Source organism: Condylura cristata, unplaced genomic scaffold (assembly GCF_000260355.1).
Source record: "Condylura cristata isolate star-nosed mole 26May11 unplaced genomic scaffold, ConCri1.0 scaffold00011, whole genome shotgun sequence".
NCBI classification, from domain to species: Eukaryota; Metazoa; Chordata; class Mammalia; order Eulipotyphla; family Talpidae; genus Condylura; species Condylura cristata.
The window spans coordinates 26795245-26815091 of NW_004567112.1; the positions used below are offsets into that span (position 1 = coordinate 26795245).

The 19847-nt window shown below is 46.9% G+C and overlaps 1 protein-coding gene across 4 annotated transcripts in view; it reads left to right on the forward strand.

Annotated features, from left to right (window-relative positions):
• Positions 1-19847, forward strand: part of ARHGAP22 (Rho GTPase activating protein 22) — a 142076-nt gene that overhangs the window by 7349 nt on the left and 114880 nt on the right. Inside the window, exon 1 of one of the 4 annotated variants that reach the window (XM_012723703.1) lies at positions 15904-16239. The exons of the other annotated variants lie outside the window; for them this stretch is intronic. Coding sequence (XP_012579157.1) covers positions 16206-16239 — 34 coding nt within the window. The 5' untranslated portion in view covers positions 15904-16205. Of the gene's footprint in view, positions 1-15903; positions 16240-19847 lie in introns of those variants that run through there. 4 annotated transcript variants of the gene reach the window in all.

Genomic DNA, 19847 nt, shown 5'->3' on the forward strand with positions numbered 1-19847 from the left:
AACTTTCAAATACACAAGGAAAGTCAACCTTTCTTGCCACCACTGATACCATTTCACCAGTTCTGAAAAGCTAAGAACAGACTTTAGAGAAAGCCAGGCCTGGGTATAGATGCCGGGTGTTTTAAGAAGACTTACTTCATGATCTTACTCAGCTAATATAAGCCCACGTGGGATCTTCACTGGAAAAGGGAGAGCGTGACAGCCCACGGCTCACAGTACTGTTAGCAGGATTAAATACCTGATAAAATGCACATGAAGGGAACAGAGTGATTCCTGAGTGGACAGGAACTCCCGCCAGGTAAACCACTGAATCCTACTGTTGGTCTCTGGTTGTGAACTGTTGCCTTGGGATTTTTTTTTTTAAGAAAAATGCAATTATAGGTTTGTTCCTAATAAGCTTTATGTGTGGCGACATAGAAACACTATAGTTGGAGCTAAACACCCCATCTACCAAGTCTCTGCCATCTCTTCCAAAAAAAAAAAAAGAGAAGTAGAGAAAATACTTTCTGACTCATTCTGTGAAACTAGCATTACCCTAATACCCAAACCAGATATAGACATGAGAAAGCTACAGACCAATATTTCCTATGAATATATATACAAAAGCCCTATATTAGGAAAAGGAATCCAACAATGTATAAAAAGAATTATATACCACAACAAGGTGGGATTTATTCCAACTGTGCAAAGCTGGTTGAACATTTGCAGAACTATTAATGTAATCCACCACATTAACATAAAGAAGACAAATGATGGGATGAATTGATACAGAAATAAAGCTTTTGACAAGCCCAACAGCTGTTGATGATAAAAACTCTTCAGCAACAGAGGGGGGCTTCCTCAAGTTGATGAAGACAATCTCCCAAAAACCTACAGCTAGCAACATTACATATAAAACACTGGGTGGGGTGATTTCACCCTGTATTTGGAACAAGGAAAAAGTGTTTGCTCTCCGTTCTCCTATTCAACATTGTGCTGGAAGTCCCAGAAAATGCAGGAAGACAAGAAAAGGAAAGGATCTCCAGGATACAGGTCATGCAGTGCTAAAACCAACATGATCTCAGGTGAACTAGGTCACCTTACAGTTGGACAGGGCTTGCCCGACACTGGCCAGGTTCCTTTTCTATAATCCTTTTAGTTCTCCATTTCCCTGGTTCCCAATCCTTTAACTACTGGATCCATCCTGCCTTTGCATTTTTGCTGTAGTAATTCTATGCTCGAGCAAAGAATTCCAACAGCATAGAAAATTACAAAGCTGAAAGCAAATGACTCCAAATTTTTATTCCTATTCTGCAGAGATAAACAACAATTCACTCCAGAATACTTTGACCATATATAGCATCTTTCCTTTTGATAAGGACACAAGTAGAATCTGAAACGTGAATAGTTTCACAACAGTTGTTAAAACTGTGAAATGCCCACTTTATGACTATAGCATCAGTTATTTCACAAGACCCCATAGGTGAGTGTTGAAGGCCAGGTATCCTGGGAAACTGGCTGAGGTGACCAGGATGGAGCATCAGGACTGACATCTGCAGGGACTCAGGAAGCAGGACTGAGCAAAGGGACCCGGCGCTGTGGCCCAGCAGTGGCCTCTGTTGACTTCTCACTCCGATGAGACCGGGGTAGGCATTCAGGGCTATGCTGAGTTGAGCAGGAAGGTCAGGCCTTTATACCTCCACGATGACCAGTGACCGGCCCGCAGTGGGTGGTGCCCCCAGGAAGGGAGTATTCCTTATGTAAAATTGCCAGCAGAGGTGGAGGCTGAGGGCTGCATGCCAGCAGCTAGGGACAACAGAACCCACTGCTCGTAGTCCCTACATTTTTCCTGTTGCAAACAAGGTTTCCAGTGCAACTTTTTCTGCAAGAAAATTCCTGGGAGCCCACTAGCTGGGTCAGGCATGTGCATTGTGTTTCTCTCTGACTCGCTGCAGTAACCCCAGATCATCCAGCCTGCGCTGCCTCCTGAGAGAGCACTCCTCTCTCCACTCAGACTCCCTGTGTTGTCAGATAGGAAGATATGCTTTGTCCCCTCCTCAATAGTATTGCCTGGCCTGCACCAGAGAAAATAACTCCAAGGGGCCGCATGGAGAGTAGGAAAGGTGTTAGGCCCATTTTTGAGAGGGGTTAAGTCCATTTTGTGATGAAATCCTATGGGTATGAATGTGCTTTAACATTTATTACAGAGACCATGACTTGATGACTTTGAAAAACATTTTATCTTTTAGACCTTCTAACTAAAGTCACCAGGAGGAATCAAATGCCTTGAAAGCAGATTTCTGTATCTATCAGTGGTTTGGTTGCCTTGGGGGGAGGAGGGGTGCAGGGAGGAGCCAAGAGAACAGGCAGTCAGCTTTATCACACAGGTACCATATGGTAGATACCTGTGCCCACGTCCTCACTATGGAAACGAACAAGAGCCACCTGGCATTGCACACCCTGGAAGCCTGAGTTTGAGATACAAGCTCAGCTCCCTCCAACCAATGAGTGGCGCACATGACTCTCCACCTCTGGACCTCACTTTTCTCTTAAAGCAGTAATTAACAAAACTCCTTTGGGCAACGATGTGTGTGAACCATAACTACAGGGACTGGCACACATAGTGGGTACTGAATAAGGGTAACCGCTAAAGTAATGGTTTGGGGCAACTGCACTTGGGAAGACGCTGCCCCTGGGCAGTGTGTGTCCTTTGCCACCTCAGGGCTGGTTTTGGAGACCATGTGCGTGCAAGACGGAAAAGTGCCTGAAATGGCAGGTGGCCAGTCTGGCACCTGCCACCTCAGGGCTGGTTTTGGAGACCATGTGCGTGCAAGACGGAAAAGTGCCTGAAATGGCAGGTGGCCAGTCTGGCACCCTGGAGACCCCCCAGGCCTGCTGCATGTACCACCTGCAAGAGACCTGGTAGAGAAGTAGAGAAACAGACCTGAGGTCAGTCCCACACGGCAAGCTCTGGCCATTGCGCTGGGCTTTGATCCCTGAGTGCTATGATCAACCTTTTCCCTGGACTCATTCTGCAGCAACTCGCATGCAGGACCGAGGCCCTGAGTCTGCACAGAGTCTTCCTGGAGATGACAAAGATGCCCCTTCCACCAGCCCACGCCCCTGGTCTTGAGCAGAGACCACCTGATGAAGCCCCTTGAGCGCCTTCAGCCCGGTACACTATGGGCAGGGTTCCAAATGCCCAGCCTTACCCAGAGACCCTCACAGTGTGTGCTTAAAGTTACTGGGTGGAGGGCTTTCACGAATTCCTGGGGATGCCAGTAGAGAGTAAAATTCAGATCTGGAAATTGAAAAATATGAAGAAGCTTCTATGGAAGTGTCCCCATAGCCCTGCCCTGGGACAGGGCAGGGACCCTCCATGGTCCCTTGTTTCCTTCTCTCCCAAACTGCTTCTTGACATAGGCCCCCAGGAAAATGGAGCAGACCCTGCCTTTGAGGACTCCCACATAGCAGAGGGCAGGCAGCCCTGGATAGTTGTTCACCTTCTCTGATTCTCTGATGCCAAGCGGCCTCCCACCAGGCAATGCTTAATAATGGAAGCTCCTGCAGGAAAGGTGCTCAGACTGCCCCAAACAGCAGGTGCAAATAAGGTACCCAGGGCCCCCATTCTATGCAGTGTGGCTACAAACTTGATACTTCCCAGATGCCCCTTCGCAGTTTCGATAATTTGTTAAAATGGCCCACAGACCTCAGGAAAACACTTCACTTTCTATTGCTAGTTTATCTGAAACACTACAGCTCAGCAAATGGAAGAGATTCGTAGGATAAATATGGGGAGCGGAGGAGGGCTAGGGGCTTCCATGCCTCCTCTGGGTGCAGCTTCCTCCAGCGCCTCCACATATTCACAAACCCAGAAGCCGTTGGAACCCTATAAGTCAAGGTTTCTGCCGAGATCCTTTTCAAATTTTTTTAAGCATTTATTTACGCATACGGAACTGGGGTTCAGGCCAAAGGTGCAGGGGTGGTGAGAGGATTCACCAGAGACAGAGTGGGGAGCAGAACATTTCACTGCTGAGGGGAACAGCAGGCAGGTCAGGAGAGGTCTGCCGCGCCATGTGGTCACCTCCAGGGTGGGGATCAAACTCATGCGGAAGTAGCTTCAGCTTCTCAGTGCTGTGCTTTAACCCGCTGCGCCACCAGGGAGGGCCCTTCTGCCGAGGTCCTTCTATAGGCATGGCTGGTCAAGTCATTCCCCTTAGTACTTGCACTCACTCTCCAACCCCTCTCCCCACCCCAGAGGTGGTTATAGGTGGCGCTCCAAGTTCCAACCCTTTATTATGCCTTGGTCTTTCTGAAGTCTTAGGTCGCCTCATCGTTTAATGAGCTCAGGTATGACTGAAAGTGGCTTGTTATGCACAGTAAAAGATACTCCTGTTGCCTGTTGTCAAGAGTTGCAGGAGCTCTGTGCCAGGAGCCAGGGGCAAAATTGAAATCTATTCCTCATCACACACACCCTCCATGTGAATGTCCTAGAAGCACTTTTTTTGGAGATTTCCACAGTGCCCACTGCAGGTGTTGCAAGATTTTGCATGCACAAGCCTGGATGGAGAGGAAGGCACTGGGTGTCCACATCTCTCATGGGGCCTAATGATGTCACCAAAGGTTTGGAGCAGAACTTCAATTCTGAAGGCAGAAATTTAACAAATATCAATGTAGCATATCCTAGCAGCCATCGATTATTAAAATTCTACTCCCTTTAGACCATTTAGAAACTCCATCTATTTTTCATAAGTCTTCGCATTGGCCCCTGAAGGGTGGATATTGTTAGTCTGATGAGGCTAACAGTTAGGAATGGTTAGGACTGTAGGCAATAGAATCTAAACCCAGCCTGTGTACCTGTTTCTTCCAACTTGCTTTCCAATCTCCGTGTAAAGCTGCTGGACTGGAATCAGGACAAGGGATAGGTTAAACCAAGAAGATATGGCTGCTCTAGCTCTTAAAACTGAATCAGCTGTGATGGTGGGCTGACGTCCTCTACTGTGGTATGACACACCTCCATAGAACTCAGCAACTTCAAACAGTAAACAGTGATCCATGCTGATGGGCCTGTGAGTAAAACTTCCCGGAGCTCACACTATCTTCTGCACTTGTCTGGCATGTCCAAGGGGGTGGGGAGCTGGCTGTGAGGCCTCGCGCACACTTGTCAGGGTCACTGGCTGTCAGCTAGGGCCAGCGCTGGGTTGATGGAACCACATGTCTCTCTTGGATCCAGAGAGGGGTGAGGAATTTGGGAGGTTTTGCAATCAATCTACCACAGGAGGGATCAGCTGCTTTTCAGAATTGCCACGTCTCTCTTGGAGCTGCATTTCCTGGTGGTGAGCTAAGCATTTGGGGAGCAATTTTCCCTCTAGGAGACACTCTGTGCATAGATGAACTTGCTCCTTTACCAGCATTGGAGGTGGCTGAATATAGATGGGTGTAGGGAAGAGCCTGTCTTCTGGGAACCTTGACGCTGAGATACCATCAGATCTTCTCTTCTCTGAGTCTGAATTGGCCCAGAAGGACAGCAGGTGTGTGAGTGTTGGCAGAAGACCTCTCTTTGCAAAAGGGGGCCACCTGAGTGCCATCTGGTTTATTTTCTGCTAGAATCAGCCTTTTTTAGGCTGAAGGAAAACTAAGAAAGTGCTTCACAGTGGAAATGTAGAATAGCAGGATTGGAAGGAATCACTTTTGATTTTAGCACATTGCAAATACCAAGTGCATGCTTTGAAACCATTTCATCAACTTCAAGGTGTCCTGGTGGCAGTGGCATGTGTGATCAGGATGTATGTCCTAGAGACAGATTGACCTGGGTTCAAATTTCAGCCTCACCCTAACTCTGTGTAACCTCCCCTAGGCTGCACCTCAGCCCCTCAACTACACAGGAGGTCATGAGCTCTGCTAACTCAGTCGTTTGGGTTAAAATACTTAACAAGTTGATGTCTTCCATGAATAATGGTGTATTAATTCTTCCTTTCCAATCTGTATTCCTTGATTTTTTGATCTTGCCTAGTTGCTTATAAACTCCAGTATAATGCTGCAAGAAATGATAAAAGCAGATATCCTTTTAAATCTATTGAGTCTTGTTTTGTGGCCCTGCGTTTGGTCTGTGTTGGAGAAAATGTTCCATGTGCACCTGAGAAGAATGTATCTGCTATTGTTGGGCAAAGTGTTCTATTGGCTCTTAGGTCTAGTTGGTTTATAGTATTTTTTTAAGTCCTCTAGTTCCTTATTAATCTTTTATTTGTTATTGAAAGGGGGATGTTGACCTTTCAAATTACTGTTGCACCTCTTTAATCCGGTCTGTCTATGTATGTTTGCTTCATAGGTTTTGGTACTCTTACATTAGGTGTATATGTCTATCTCGCTATATCTTCTTGATAGATTAATCCTTTAATTAATATGCATTGTCATTTTCTCTCACAATAACGTTTGTCTTAAAGTCTGTTTTGTCTAGTTTTAGAACATCTGCACCAGCTTTTTTAAATTACTATTTTAAAAAGATTATCTTTTTCGGTTCTTATTTTCAATTTATTCATGTCTTTGAATCTAAATTAACACTTTTTAGACAAAATGTTGTTGGAGCATTTCGTTTTTTATCCACTGTGCTTAACTTCATCTTTTATATGGAAAGTATAGCCCACTTATGTTCAGTGTAATTTTAGTGATAAGTGCTATTTTGCTAGTTTTTTCTATGTATCGTATCTATGTCATTCCTCATAGCCTCAATCATTCACTTATTTTGTGCTACATAGTTTTTTGTGGCATACATTTTTATTGCCCTTGCCATTTCTCTTACTCTGTATCCTTGGTTTTTTTTCTGAGTGGTTGCCTTGAGGGTTATGTTTTAACTAAATGACATTCTAGTTTGGATGACTAACAACTTAAAATCAATAGTGTACAAAATTTTTACTATGTATTATCATCCCCCCACTTACATAGTTATATCACCTGTTGTGTGCATATAAACTTAGGTTTATAATTATTGTTTTATGTTGTTGTTTTTAAAATCAGATACAAAAAGGAAATTATAAAGAAAAATATATTAGTACTGTCTAGAATATGTGAGTTATTTTCTCATGTCCTTTCACTTCAGCCTGAAAGATTCCCTCTACTATTTCTTGTAGGGTAGGTCTACTAGCAATTAATTATTTCAATTTTTATTTATCTGAGAATGTGTTTATTGCTTTCTCACTTTTGAAAAATAGTGTGGCCAGATGCAAAATTCCTTATCAGCAGTTTTGCTTTTAGCATAGTGAGTATATCATCCCACTGCAGGCTAAAGTAAGCAGTATGTCAGGACTAGACGTGAACAAAGAAAAATCAGAAGTGTAAACCCAGGCTAGGGTTGAAATTTTAAGCAAATAAGGAATAAAAGGCAATAAAGAGAGAGGTATTTGTTGAGGCAGGAGGGGCTCGCTCAGTCATATCTTCTGGCGAGCTGAGATTCCTGTAGTGCATGACCAACAAGAGCCTCAGCCGAGGTACTAAGACAGGCAGCAGAAGGCTAGACTCTTCTGCCCATGATGGTCTGAAAGTATTGCCTGTGGTTTCCAGACTGAGACAGCAATGATTAGCTTGGTGGTATAACTTGGGAAATAAGGAAGGAAGTGCTATCTGTGAGAGAATGGACGAGTGGGCGACTGCACCATCTGTACTGAGTTAGGGAGATTAGGAAGTGAGAGAGAAGAATGTGTAAAACACGGGCTAAGAGGCATGATATGGGCATCAGTTAGAATTCTCTAGGTTACAAATCACAGCAAGGCAATCCCAGCTAACTAAAGCCAGAAAAGGGGAACTTGTTGGATGTGTATCAGCGATTTAAATATCCTTTGGGAGCTGGAGAATCAATCTTGGGGAATAAAAGAGAATGATCATGATTCCAAAGAGCTTAAGAATGAGAAGCACGAGGCCGATCTCCTGGCAGATGTAACATGGCCAGGACACCTGCACTGTGCTGGAAGGCACCATCACCACGGCAGCACACTGTCACTGCCCCAGTGAGAAGCTAGTCACTCACACACGTGTTTTCATGACACGTTCGAGATTAGATCAGGCAAGGTCTAGACCGAGCCTTGGCGCACAACCTGCAGGGACAGAGCTTCCCTAAAAGGAAATGGTGAGGGGGCTATTCCAGAACAGGAAGGGACTTGATGGTGCACAGCCCAAACAAGTTCTGTTCCACTGCAACAGATGAAGGGAAGGGACGGCATCATTTTGAGAGTAAGGGAAAAGAGCCAGTGAGGGAGGGAGCGACAAATGATGCAAAGGAGGGGAAGTGATTAGAAGAGCAGATGGAGGTCATGTGCCCAGGGGGAGGGGCTGGTAGAGCTGAGGAGGAATCTTGACCTTGGGGAGAGGTGTGAGTGGAGCAAGGAGGCGCCTGGGAAATTTCCGTTCCACGCATCTGTTCCAATCTCTGCCTTTCCATAACAAGCAGGTGTTTTCACAAGGGAGAAGACTTGTTTTTCACTAAGTCTAAACTGGCCAAAGTCGTAATTCATCATTTTCTAAAATCTGCTTCTTATGGGATTTCCAACCTGCTTCCTTGTTAGAACCTCAAAAGGACAGGGGTTGCCACTTGAGCCCAGGCAGGCTAATGCTGGTGGCACCTCCCCCAACTCACACCAGTGGGTACTCTGCTTGTCTGCTTCAGGGGAGAGTCATGGCTCCTGGGTTTAGTCCATCGCATTCCCAGGGCCCACAGCAGCGCCTGCCCATGTGCGGGCTCCATATACTCTCTAGTGGTACCTTTACCTGTCAGAGTCTCTGCCCAATTACATTTGGCCAGATTATTGGCCAAATGGAGCAAAGATTTTTAAGGGAATAGTGTTTTCCCAATTCCAACATTTACAGAGACTTAAAAGTGTGGCCACACAACCCTATGGTAGACACAGCTGAGCTGCTCAGGGCCCCAGCTGCAGAGTGAGGTAAGCTGACAGTCACCAGCTGTTAGCTCTTTTAGGGTCAGTTGCAGCTTTCAAGCCACTTCATACTCTTCTTGGGTGGCCCCCAGTCAATGACTACACAAGGAAGTGATGGTCACGACCACGCTTCTCAAGAAGGCCCCAGCCAATGACTGCAAAAGGCAATAGTTCATTGACCTAGCCACCTCCACCCAAAGCTAAACCCTTCTACTGGGCCATTGACTCCAGAGCTCCCAGGGGGACTGGCAGGGACACTGTAAAGTTTGTGTGGCCCTCTGACCTCTATCCTATCCATTCCCCTTCTTCTCCCTATCCCATTTCCTGAAAAGGAGTTAGTTAGTTCCTATAAAACTCTCATTTCCGTATCTGTCACTAGAGAGCCCAGCTGGTCACCACTCATTCATCTAATCCAGCTCGGAATCCCTAGGCCACCTCTCCCCTTGGACATGCCCCAGGAGACATGTCACGTCTAAGGGACTTTCCAAGCAGTCTCCGAATTCTGCTGTGAACTTTGGTGTGCCTGGTTTTCACAATGCATGATCCCGGAGGCTACATCTTTGCCCTTAGGACTCTGCCCAGAATCCCAAAACATTACATTTGAGTCCAGAAAAGCAAGAGTCCAGGGTTCTAGACCCTTTTGGCAGCCCGGGCTATGTATGGAATGCTGCAGTGCATTGCAGTGTGTGGACAAAACAAATGAAACGCCACACTCAGTGCCTGAAGGAGACATTGGACCAAAGGACAAAGACAGATGTCAGGCCCAAGGCAACAGAATGGAGGCCAGGAACAGTGGCCAGAGAGAGACCCTGCCATCTGACCCTGCCATCTGAACAGCAGCTGACAGCTCCTACATGCCCCAGACCAAGGGTCAGCTCAGAGCACCAGCAGGCAAGTTCACCAGAGTGGCAGAGAAGATCCCCTTTGATGACTCTCACACAATTTCATGTTTTAAAAATCTGGGAATAATATTTAAAATTCAATATAAGTGTAATTTATAGTGTAAATTCAACACAGAGGTTATAAACTATGGCTTGACTTTTAAATTATGGCTAATAATTATAGGTAATTTAAATTTTATATATTTAAAGTATGAGTAAGGTCTTATTAGGACCTGGCAGGAGTCCTTTTAGAAGTTTCCTGTGGTGACCTCAGGTAGAGGTAATCACAGAGATATACCCAGAGTACTGAGCAGGCAGAGTATGTTCCACTGAGTAGAACAGAGTCTAGAAGAAGGTGGCAGATTCTGGTAGGCAAAGATAGGCAGGCAAAGTATGTTTCCTGTGGGAAAACTGGCTGGAATGTCAAAGAATACCAACTACATGGCGACTCTGAGTCGCCTGACCATCGAGATGTCACAAGTTGACAGCGGGGCTCGACTCCACTCAGCCACTTGGAGACCCAGACTGCAGGGTCTCTGCCATCATCTACAGGGGACTTCTAAGGTGTTGTCATCCCAGCTGACCAGAAGGGAGTCCTGCAAAGGGACTGTAGGACGGGGCCCTGTAGGCCAGGTCTAGAGCATCTGGGCGTGCCCAGAAGAAGGGGAGAACAAATGTGGGTGGAGAGCCAGCACTCGTGGGGAGTTGATGGTGTAGGGAATGACCAGAATTGTGTTGGGAAAGACCTAACACTCAGCTTTCCAGAAGGAAAACTGATTGGTAGCACTTGCTCATTTCCTTGGTGTAAAAACTGCCATCATGATCAGTTTCAAACTACCAGTATGGTCGCTGAGCCAAGGAGTTGCAAAGCCATATGCAGCCTAATGGACAGTCGTATGAGAGCTTTTCAGGGAAACAGAACCAGTAGGAGAATAAGTGTATGTCTACATGTGTATTTAATATTTCCATTTGTTTACTTACTAATATATAAAGAAATTTATAATAAAGGATTGTCTCACAGAATTATTGAGGCTGCAGTGGGCAAGCTGGAGAACCAGGAAAGCTGATGGTGTAGTTACAACTTGAACGCCAGCGGGTTGGAAACCCAAGAGCCAATTTGCAGTTCTAATTGAAAGACAGGAACCAAACCTAAGGGGACTTAGTAGTTCCAGGTAGTCAGACTGTAGGCCCGAAACTGACTGTGCAAGGCACACTCCCGCAGGAAGGGCACCCTGCTGCCCTTCAGCCAATGGCTTCAGAGGTTAATTTCACCCAGAAGCACCCTCACAGTCACACCCAGAATATTGCTTAACCAAAGGTTTGGGTGCCCCATGGCTCAGACAAGACAGCACATGGAATCCACCATAATAATATTTTCACCATACAGATAGGATAGATGTAAATTGCCTTAATAATGTAGACAGTAGCAATGAGGTAAAAGGACTAGGAAGTAATGACCATTGAATATGTATTACCATTTTTAATATAGCTTACTGAGTTGTAAGTTTCTGTAATTTAATTTCTAGTGACGTCTGTGTTAAACTATCTTGCAAAATTCCTGAAAATTAACCATTAGGTCTCACAGCAACTGGCACCTGCTGGCTGGACCAGCACACAGTGGGGTAGAGGGGCATCAGCTCCCTGACCAAGCAGACATCAGGACACCCTCATCCTGGTGGCCCCTGTCTAAGGGTAGCTGAGCTTTCCCCCTCTGCCTCTGGAAGAGTTTACTCTGTTCTTCTCCAACCCTAGAACAGGAAAGCAGAGCTCTTATCTATATGGCACCTTTGTGAAAATTGGAGAAAGATTCACCCTCCTGGAGGCAGCTCCCCTCCACCCTGCTAGAACACATGCCTTTACCCGCTGAGCCCAAAGCCAGCCCCAGACCCCATCTGCTGGATAGCTTTGTGCAGTGCACAGACTGTCCAGCCATACAGCAGTCCTTCCCTTGTCTGTGGGTTTTCCCACAGAGGTCAGCCTAGGTTCCTACAATAAGATATTTTGAAAGAGAGAGAGCCCACATCCACATAACTTTCCTTGCAGTAGATTGGCATAACGTTTCTATTTTATTATTGCCGTGAAGCTCTTTCTGTGCCTAATTTGTCAAGTAAACTTTATCAGCAGTCTGCATTACATTGGGCGCATGCTTACCCATGAGAGGCAAGAGGATGCATAGGCTTCTGGCATCCACCGGGGTCTTGGCACTTAGCCCCTTGGGCAAAGGAAGACTGCCACACCTTGTGACCTTGCAGAGAATAGAGGTGTCGCCAGTGGATTCTTGGGGTAATGCCCCTTATCACTAAAAAGAAATGGAGGCAAGAAATATTAAGTGGGTTCATTAAAGAACCAAGAGTGAGGACTCGAGCCTGGAAACAACCTCCAGATAGCTCTGGGAAAGTTGCCCTAATCCTGAGCTTTTCCATGATATTTATTTCAAGGATTTCTGTAGAGACAAAGAAAATTTGGGTCAGCGTCCAGTTAATGTATTTATCTGATGTTATCTATACCTTGTAAAATGTTCCCTATGCTGAGCTTTATTTCCTGGGAACTGGAAGTTCTAGCAATGCCATAAACCTTGAATTCTGTCTGTCCTTGAAATTAATAGTTTGCTTAGAGGCAGCTGTTATTGCTGCAGCTTCTTTTTAAAAAGATTTGTTTTATTTATTTGTGCTTATAAAAATAGGGATATAGGCCAGAGTTACAAGGATGAGAGGATTCACCAGAGACTGAAAAGCAGAACAGGTGGATCTGCTGAAATACATGATTGAGGGGAGCAGCAGGTGAAACAGGAGAGGTCTGCTGTGCTGTGTGGGTCACCTCCCTGGCCAGGGATGGAACTCAGGCAGCAGTAGCTGCCCATAGCTTGATAGTGCTGAGATTTCAACTCCGTTTGCCACCAGGGAGGCCTTGATGCTGCTTTTTCACAAGACTGTTTGAGCAGTATCTTGAAACTTGGCTTGCGTCCCACCACTGAAGCCAAGGAGAAAGGTGCTTGCTTGATTTTACTTCCTACCACTTTCTGACTGCGAGACTGGCTAACAAGTACGCCTCTCCCTCCTGAGAAGCAGTGTCCCTGTGGTGACAGCAGGCAAAGTTTGCTTCTGGTGGCCCAGGCTCCAGGGTCTGCAGTTTTCTTGTAAAGAAGTGTTTCTCAACCCTGGCCACATGGTGGCTCACCAGAGAAGCTTTTACAACTGATGATCCTTTGCTTGCCGGCTAGTGAATCAGAACCTTTGGGGGTAGGACTCCCAGATGTGTAGCCAGGATTGGGACTACTGATCTGAAGCCTTTCTGGCTGTGAGCCAATGATGTTGATACCCCACCAAGAGGCAGATGCCTTCTAGAGAGTTCTGTCTTCTTGAGTCTCTCCTGTCACCCTTCAACACCTGGTAGGGTCTAGAAAATTATTGAAATGACACAAGGAAGAGAAACCTGTGAAGGGAGGCACAGGATGGATGACTGGGCTGGGCTGGGCTAGACCTGGGATGGGGAGTCTGGGGTGGGGTGGGGAGAACTTCTCTGTCTCTGTGCTAAGTGAGACATTTCTCTTCCTCTGCGGTCTCAGTGGTTTCCTGTCTGTAAATGAAGGGGATGAGAGAGACCCTTCAAATAAAAGCTTATGCAGAAGGCGGTCATGTCAGCAAATCCCCTGGCCTTGCTCTTTCCTCACCCCATTCTCCCAGCAACCCTGTGGGCACATGGAGGACTGCAGGGTTTGTAAACCTGCTGCAAGGCTGGGATGCTGCAGGGAAGACTGGCATCTTCCAATCAGACCCCAAGGATCCCTTCATCCAGAATTTGAGGGCAGAGGGAAGGAAAGCCCTCCCTTGCCTCCCCACCCTCCACCATTCTCTGGTGCAGAGTCCTGACTAACTCCTGCCCTTTTCCCAGATTTACTTCTGGGTTTGAGCCCAGAGCCTCTGTAGTTTTGTCCAATTCCAAGCTAATCCCTGGAAAAGCAGGCGTGTGAATGCAGTGACTTAATGTCATAGGGGGAAACAGCTGCACAAGAAAAACGCCCCTGGGGGTGGTTTCTTAACCAAAAGTGTGAGTGGACCCAATGTTAGCCTTCAGGGCATTTTCCTGCCTCTGGCTCAGAGGAAGTGGTCCAGGCTACATTACTCAGAGGGCTTCGTGATTGCTCAAGACAGACTCACTGGGCCCAGGACCTCGCCCTGTGACCCTAAAGTTCACATGAAATTTTCCAGCCATGTATCCTCCCCATTCCTCCTGGGTAGTCTCTACCCTGGCCTGACCAGACCTCTACCCAACTTGAGAGAAAAGGGGTGGTGATTATGTCATTTAGTGGTATTCATTGGATCTGCCTAGCCCTGCCTGGGATCTCAGGTCTGAGTTGAGCCTGAGTCTCAGGGCTGGGATTATAAGAGGACATCAGCAGTCCAGGGGACAAAAGGAGAGCCCTGGGGAAGTGCTTGACAGCACCTTTTCATGGTAGAGTCAAGAGTTTCACAGGGGATTTGCTCAGCATGATCAGGCTTATGTGGCCGGGAGAGTGTGGGAAAGGGCATTCCAGAGGGCAAGAACAGCACGTGCAGAGGCACAACACTATGCAGCATTAGCAAGAGACAGGTCACAGAGGAAGTCAGGGACAGTGCCATGAAAGGCCTTGAATTTTATGTCAAGATACTCATTCATCCCCTGAGAAGTGGCTGGCGGCCAGAGAGGTGACTTGGTGCTGAATAAGACAACTGGTCTCCATGGACTCTCTTCCACCAGCCCACCTGACCCAGCACATCCTGGTGAGTCTTCAGCCCCCTCCTGTCCTCTCTTCTCTGAAGTCCGAAACTGTCCTCTCTAGCATGGACAGCTGCAGTGGTCTGCTGGTCTTGGGACCCTCTCCCCTCCAGTTGCCAGAGTGATTATGCATCAGTATGACATCCGAGGATCAGTGGACATAGGGCTGCTATGGGGTTTGGGAGAATGTGTGCTCTGCAGCCTATAGGGGTCTTTGTGCAAATCTCTCGTCTTCCAACTTGAGATCACACAGGACCCAGGTTAGAAAAAACAGCCCCAGAGGCAAATCCCTAACCAGGCACAGTGGGTGGGGGATGAGGAATTTTTTTCACCAAGTTTATTGGGGGCTTTCTAGCAAGAGCTGTTCATAAGAATGGCATTAAGGTATCTGGAGGAACTAGTATCATAGGAAAGCAGGAACTGTAGAAACAGCCCTAAATTCAGAGTCCCACAGTATTGTATCACTTTGAGCATTATTAAATATTTCTGTGCCTTATTTTCTTCATCTGAAAAGCCCTGCCTCAAGGAATTTGGGAATTAAATGAGATACTGCATGAGATTAAAGTAACAATGGCAATGTCAGACATATAGTAGGTAACAAATAAATGATAGCTAGTATTGTGATTGCATTTCGTGGACAACTTTTAAGACTTTGAAGCCGAACTCCCTCAAAACCACACAATACACTTTTTAGAATGTGTAAATGGCAGGTGCTAGTAGTAATCAGGAACATGGCAATTAGCAGGGATTCACTACCCTGCGAACTGTTTCTGAAACCCTACTCTGTGTGGGCCCTGAACCAGTTGTTTCACGACTTCTTATTCCTGTCCCCTTACCGACAGAAGTTAACATCCCTCATAGGCACCTCCCTGCTAGTCAACCCCCACCACCCCCGAATTCTGAATGCTACCTAGAGTAGACTGTGCGCCTTCTAAGACACACTTGTCTTTAAACTGCTGGAACTGTGCGCTTGGAAAGTGCCCCCAGGACTATCTCGGCAAGAATCAGCAGCTGGTCTCCCAGGATGGGCACTGGAGGAATCCTGGGCCTGGGGGAATCTCAGGCACCCTCTCACCTAGAGCGGCCTCCCCCCCACGAACTCCGCCTCCCGGGAGCGGGTTGGCCAGGCGTGCGGACCCCGGGCGGTCGCAGTCGGTGCTTTTCCTACGGCGTCCGTCAATCGCGGCGAACTCCCCCACCAGCCCTCCCCACTCAGAGGGCGGATCCGAGCCCTGGAACCCGCCCGCCGGCCCGCCTGGACTGTGGGTTCCGCGGAGCGCGGCTGGGACCTCGTGCTCCGCCCGGCTCCAGCTGCCCCGCCCTCCTCTCGGACCCGCCCCGCCCGCCCGCTGGGCTCCGGGATGGACAGCGCCGCGTGTTCCCTGGCCCAGTGATTGATCAGCAGCGGTTACTGAGCCTCTTAATGGTTCGCTTGGATGGGAATTAATTCTGGGATGGATAAATAATGCATTGAGGTTTACGTAGTCCAAGGAAAGCCGTCCGTCCGGAGCCAGGAGAGGGAGACGAGGGAGCCTCTCTGGTGACGCCAGCGGCCATGGGGGCCCAAGTGGTGCTCCAGGGGAGACTGGACGACGAGAGGAGGAGTAAAGGGAAGTGGATGACAGCATGATCGGCCCAGCAACTCTGGCCGGGCAGCTGCTGGAACATGCTGAGCCCAAAGATCAGGCAAGCCAGGAGGGGTAAGTCCAACTTCCTGGGGCGGATCTGGGCAGTGTGCGTCTCTTGGCTACAGCTTGCAGACACTCAGCCTCGTGCTGACACTTAACTGGCTGCCAAGCTGGGGGTCAGACGCGGCAGACATTCCGGAGGTATCTTTGTGACTGATGTCCCATCCTAGTCAGGGTCTTGGGCTCTGGAGATCAGATCTGAGATTGCAAAACGGCAATGACACGCTTGGTGCCCCAGTGGGTATGCAGGCTTCACCCCACCTTCCATGTTTTACAGTGTCCCTAGGTTGCCTTATAAGAGCCAAAATATCAGGTGACAACTTTGGGAAAACTTTATTCCTTTACTAAGAGGGATATGCTTAAGGCTCAAATTTGCCCCAGCAGACAAGACAAAAATGTCTCTCGCTACAAGGGCAGTACCCTGGCTGCTTGAGACAGCTGGGCCAAGTCCTTATTCCAGTGGGAGCCGGAAGGAGCAGGCAGGGCTGGGCTGCAGGATGCGATTCCTCAAGCAGGCAGGCTGGAGGCAGGCAGGCAGGTGCTCTGACCAGGAGAACTCCCAGCAAGCTGCAGAGCTTGCTCTGGAGGTGAGGATGCCAGGGCTGCAATCAGAGACAAAAGCAATGGGGGCCAGGGTGATCCTGCCGAACTGGGATAGTGCCCCAGCCATCCTGCAGCCATTCGGTTCTAGGAATAGCATCTCGTCAACAGCAACTTCTTGTCATAGCAAATGTCATTTTTAGATGAGAACATTTGTCTTTTAAGAGATTTAGGATATGTCTTTCAGGTAGCCAGTTTTTGTGGAGGACTGAACCCCCTCCCTTGTGAGCAGTGAGACCGAGGACAGGGAGTTGGGAGCTTCTGCCTGGGAAGCTTAGAAACTGTGTGTCTCATCAGGTGTTCGCAGTGGGGACCCACCAGCTTGCTGTGCACTCACCTGCAGCCACCCGCCTCATTAGCATGCTTCTGGCACTAGGATGACTTTCCCAGGTAGGCTGGCCCTTTAAGAGTGTGATCAGAGCTGTCAGGATCCCATTGTGGGTACTTGAGATGGACAAAGGAGGGCCATTCATAGCTCTTCTGAGGGGTGGGGTGGGTGTGCAATCTGGTAAAGAACCAAGGGATGGGCCAAGCCAAGACTCTTCAGTTTAGGTCTCCCCACCCACTCCTGTCTAAGGCACTAGCCACAGGCCACACGCCACATGTGGGTGTTGAGCACTTGGCATGTGACTGGTCTAAAATGAGAAAAATACACAAAGATGTTGATGACTGAATAGGAAAAAAATGACATAAAATAGCTCACAATAATTATATTGATAACATGCTGAGATGACAATGTTTTGAATATATTGGTTCAATAGGCTGTTATTAAGATTAATTTCACCTCTTTTCTTTTGCTTTCTTTTACTGTAACCACTAGAACATTTACAACTACGTATGTGGCTCCACTATGTTTCTGTTGGGTGGTCCTGCTCTAGGAAGAGACCAGAGCCTTAGCAAAGGGGCTTTTAGGAAGCCTGCCTAAGAAATCCCAAACTTCCCAAACAAACATTTCTTCTAGGTCAGTAGTTCTAAAGCCAGGCTAAGAAAGCCTCTGCTAGATAATACCTGGGAGATATGTTAAGAGATGAAGTATCTAATGCTACTCATCAGATATTCATAAGATAATCACTCATACAATTGTATAATCATAAACCATGACAAGAAGCATTCTGAAAGCATGTACCACCGGTGAAGCTTCCAGAGGAAGTAAATGGTGCTTAAGGTGTAAGTTGAAGAAGTACAGGGAACTAAAAGGCTAAGGGCAGTGCAAGGAGAAAGCAGTGCTCAGGCAGGAAACAGCAACAGGTAGATGCCAGGGGTGCCAGGAACTAGCAGGAGACTGAATTGGGGGCAGAGGAGGGGGGCAGCAGACACAGCAAGAACTGAAGACTAGGTCAGGAATAACTTTTCCTTGGGACATACCTGGAGAAATAGAAATCAGAATTTTGTGTGTGTGTGTGTGTGTCTCAAAAATTGGGGCATCTGGTAGGAGGAAGAACTTTTATCAAATTCACCTACCATGTGAGCCTTTTAGGAGTTGGGCAGGACACATTAGAAGCACAGCAAATCATATTACACAAATTGTAGCCTCTAGTATTCAAATACTGCCCTGTCCAAACTGCTCTGAACTATACATATTCCAGACACACAATTTCTAGATGTTACCACCATGCAGATATGGTGGGTTGTATGAAAGAGACCAGAGTCATTTTCTGGAATAGTTCATGAAAGTAGCTTCAATCAGACAGTTCTGAAGCCTCTGGTTTCTGACTGAAAGGCTTCTCTGCAGATTCCAAGGCCTCTCAGTGCTCTTCCCTCATCCTGTTGGCTGTTAGCGCCCCGGTAGGTCCTCATCCAGGTCTGCCTTAGTGACTGGGCAAAGACTGCCATCACCCTGATATCCATTCTCATCTCCCCCCCCCAGATAAAGGGAGATGTTGGGATGGAGGGCTTTCTAGGGGAAACCCTACTGTTATTTCTTCTCCTACATGCATATAGATTTAAGTTTGCTCAATGTCATCTGTCGAGCCCAACTTCCAAGATGTAGTTAGAGGCAGATGAGGTAAATGTTGTCTAACTGTCCCCACCACTCCCCTCTCCCCACCACATATATGCATGGACAATAGTAATTTTCAAAAATACAGAGGAATGCCTATCATCACTTATCATCAGGGAAATACAAATCAAAACCATAATAAAATATTACCTTACGCCCATGAAATGGTACATTCAGAAAAGACCAGAAGTTGCGTGTTTGTGAGGGTGTGTATAAAGGCAGCCCTTGTGCATTGTCGGGGATGCAGACTGGCCCCAGCCCCTATGGAAAGCAGTGTGTGGGTTAGTCAAAGCATTAAAAAATAGATCTACCCTATGGCCCAGCAATTCCACTCCTCAGTGTCTACCTGAAGGATGCAAAGACTATTTTCAAGGGATATGCACACTCGTATTACTCTTTATGATAGACAAGTTATGGAAACAGCCTAAGTGCCCACAGATGGACAAGTGGGTTAAGGTGTATTACTCAACTTTATAAAAAGAAGATGAAATCTTATTATTTTCAACAATATGGATTAGGCTGGAATGAATTATACTAAATGAAATAAGTCAAAAGGAAAAAGGCAAAATTGGATGATTTCCTTCATGTGGCATATAAAGAAACAAAGGAACAGAGAAAACTAAACTATAGCAAGCCCTTGAAATCTAACTGTAGAATTGAGGCTAGTAGAGAATGGAGTGTGGGTGTTTGGGAACAAAAGAAGGTAGCACCCACTGGACCATGGTGGGCAATTATGGGTGCTTTGGGTGGGTGTGGTGTGATATATACACTTTTAGATGTTCCTTCAGAATCATATACAGGGTTGCAAACCAGTGTGTTACAATACATTTTTTTTTATTATTTTATAACAGTTTGTTTTTACATCATTTTGTACATTTTTTTTCCATCTCAATTGTAATCCCCGCGGGTTTCCCATTACCATGTCACCCGTGTGTCATCACCATAATTCCGTGCACTTCCCTCCCCACCCCCCCATTTTTGATCCCATTCCCCACTCCACCCCCACAAAATGTCTCTGGTA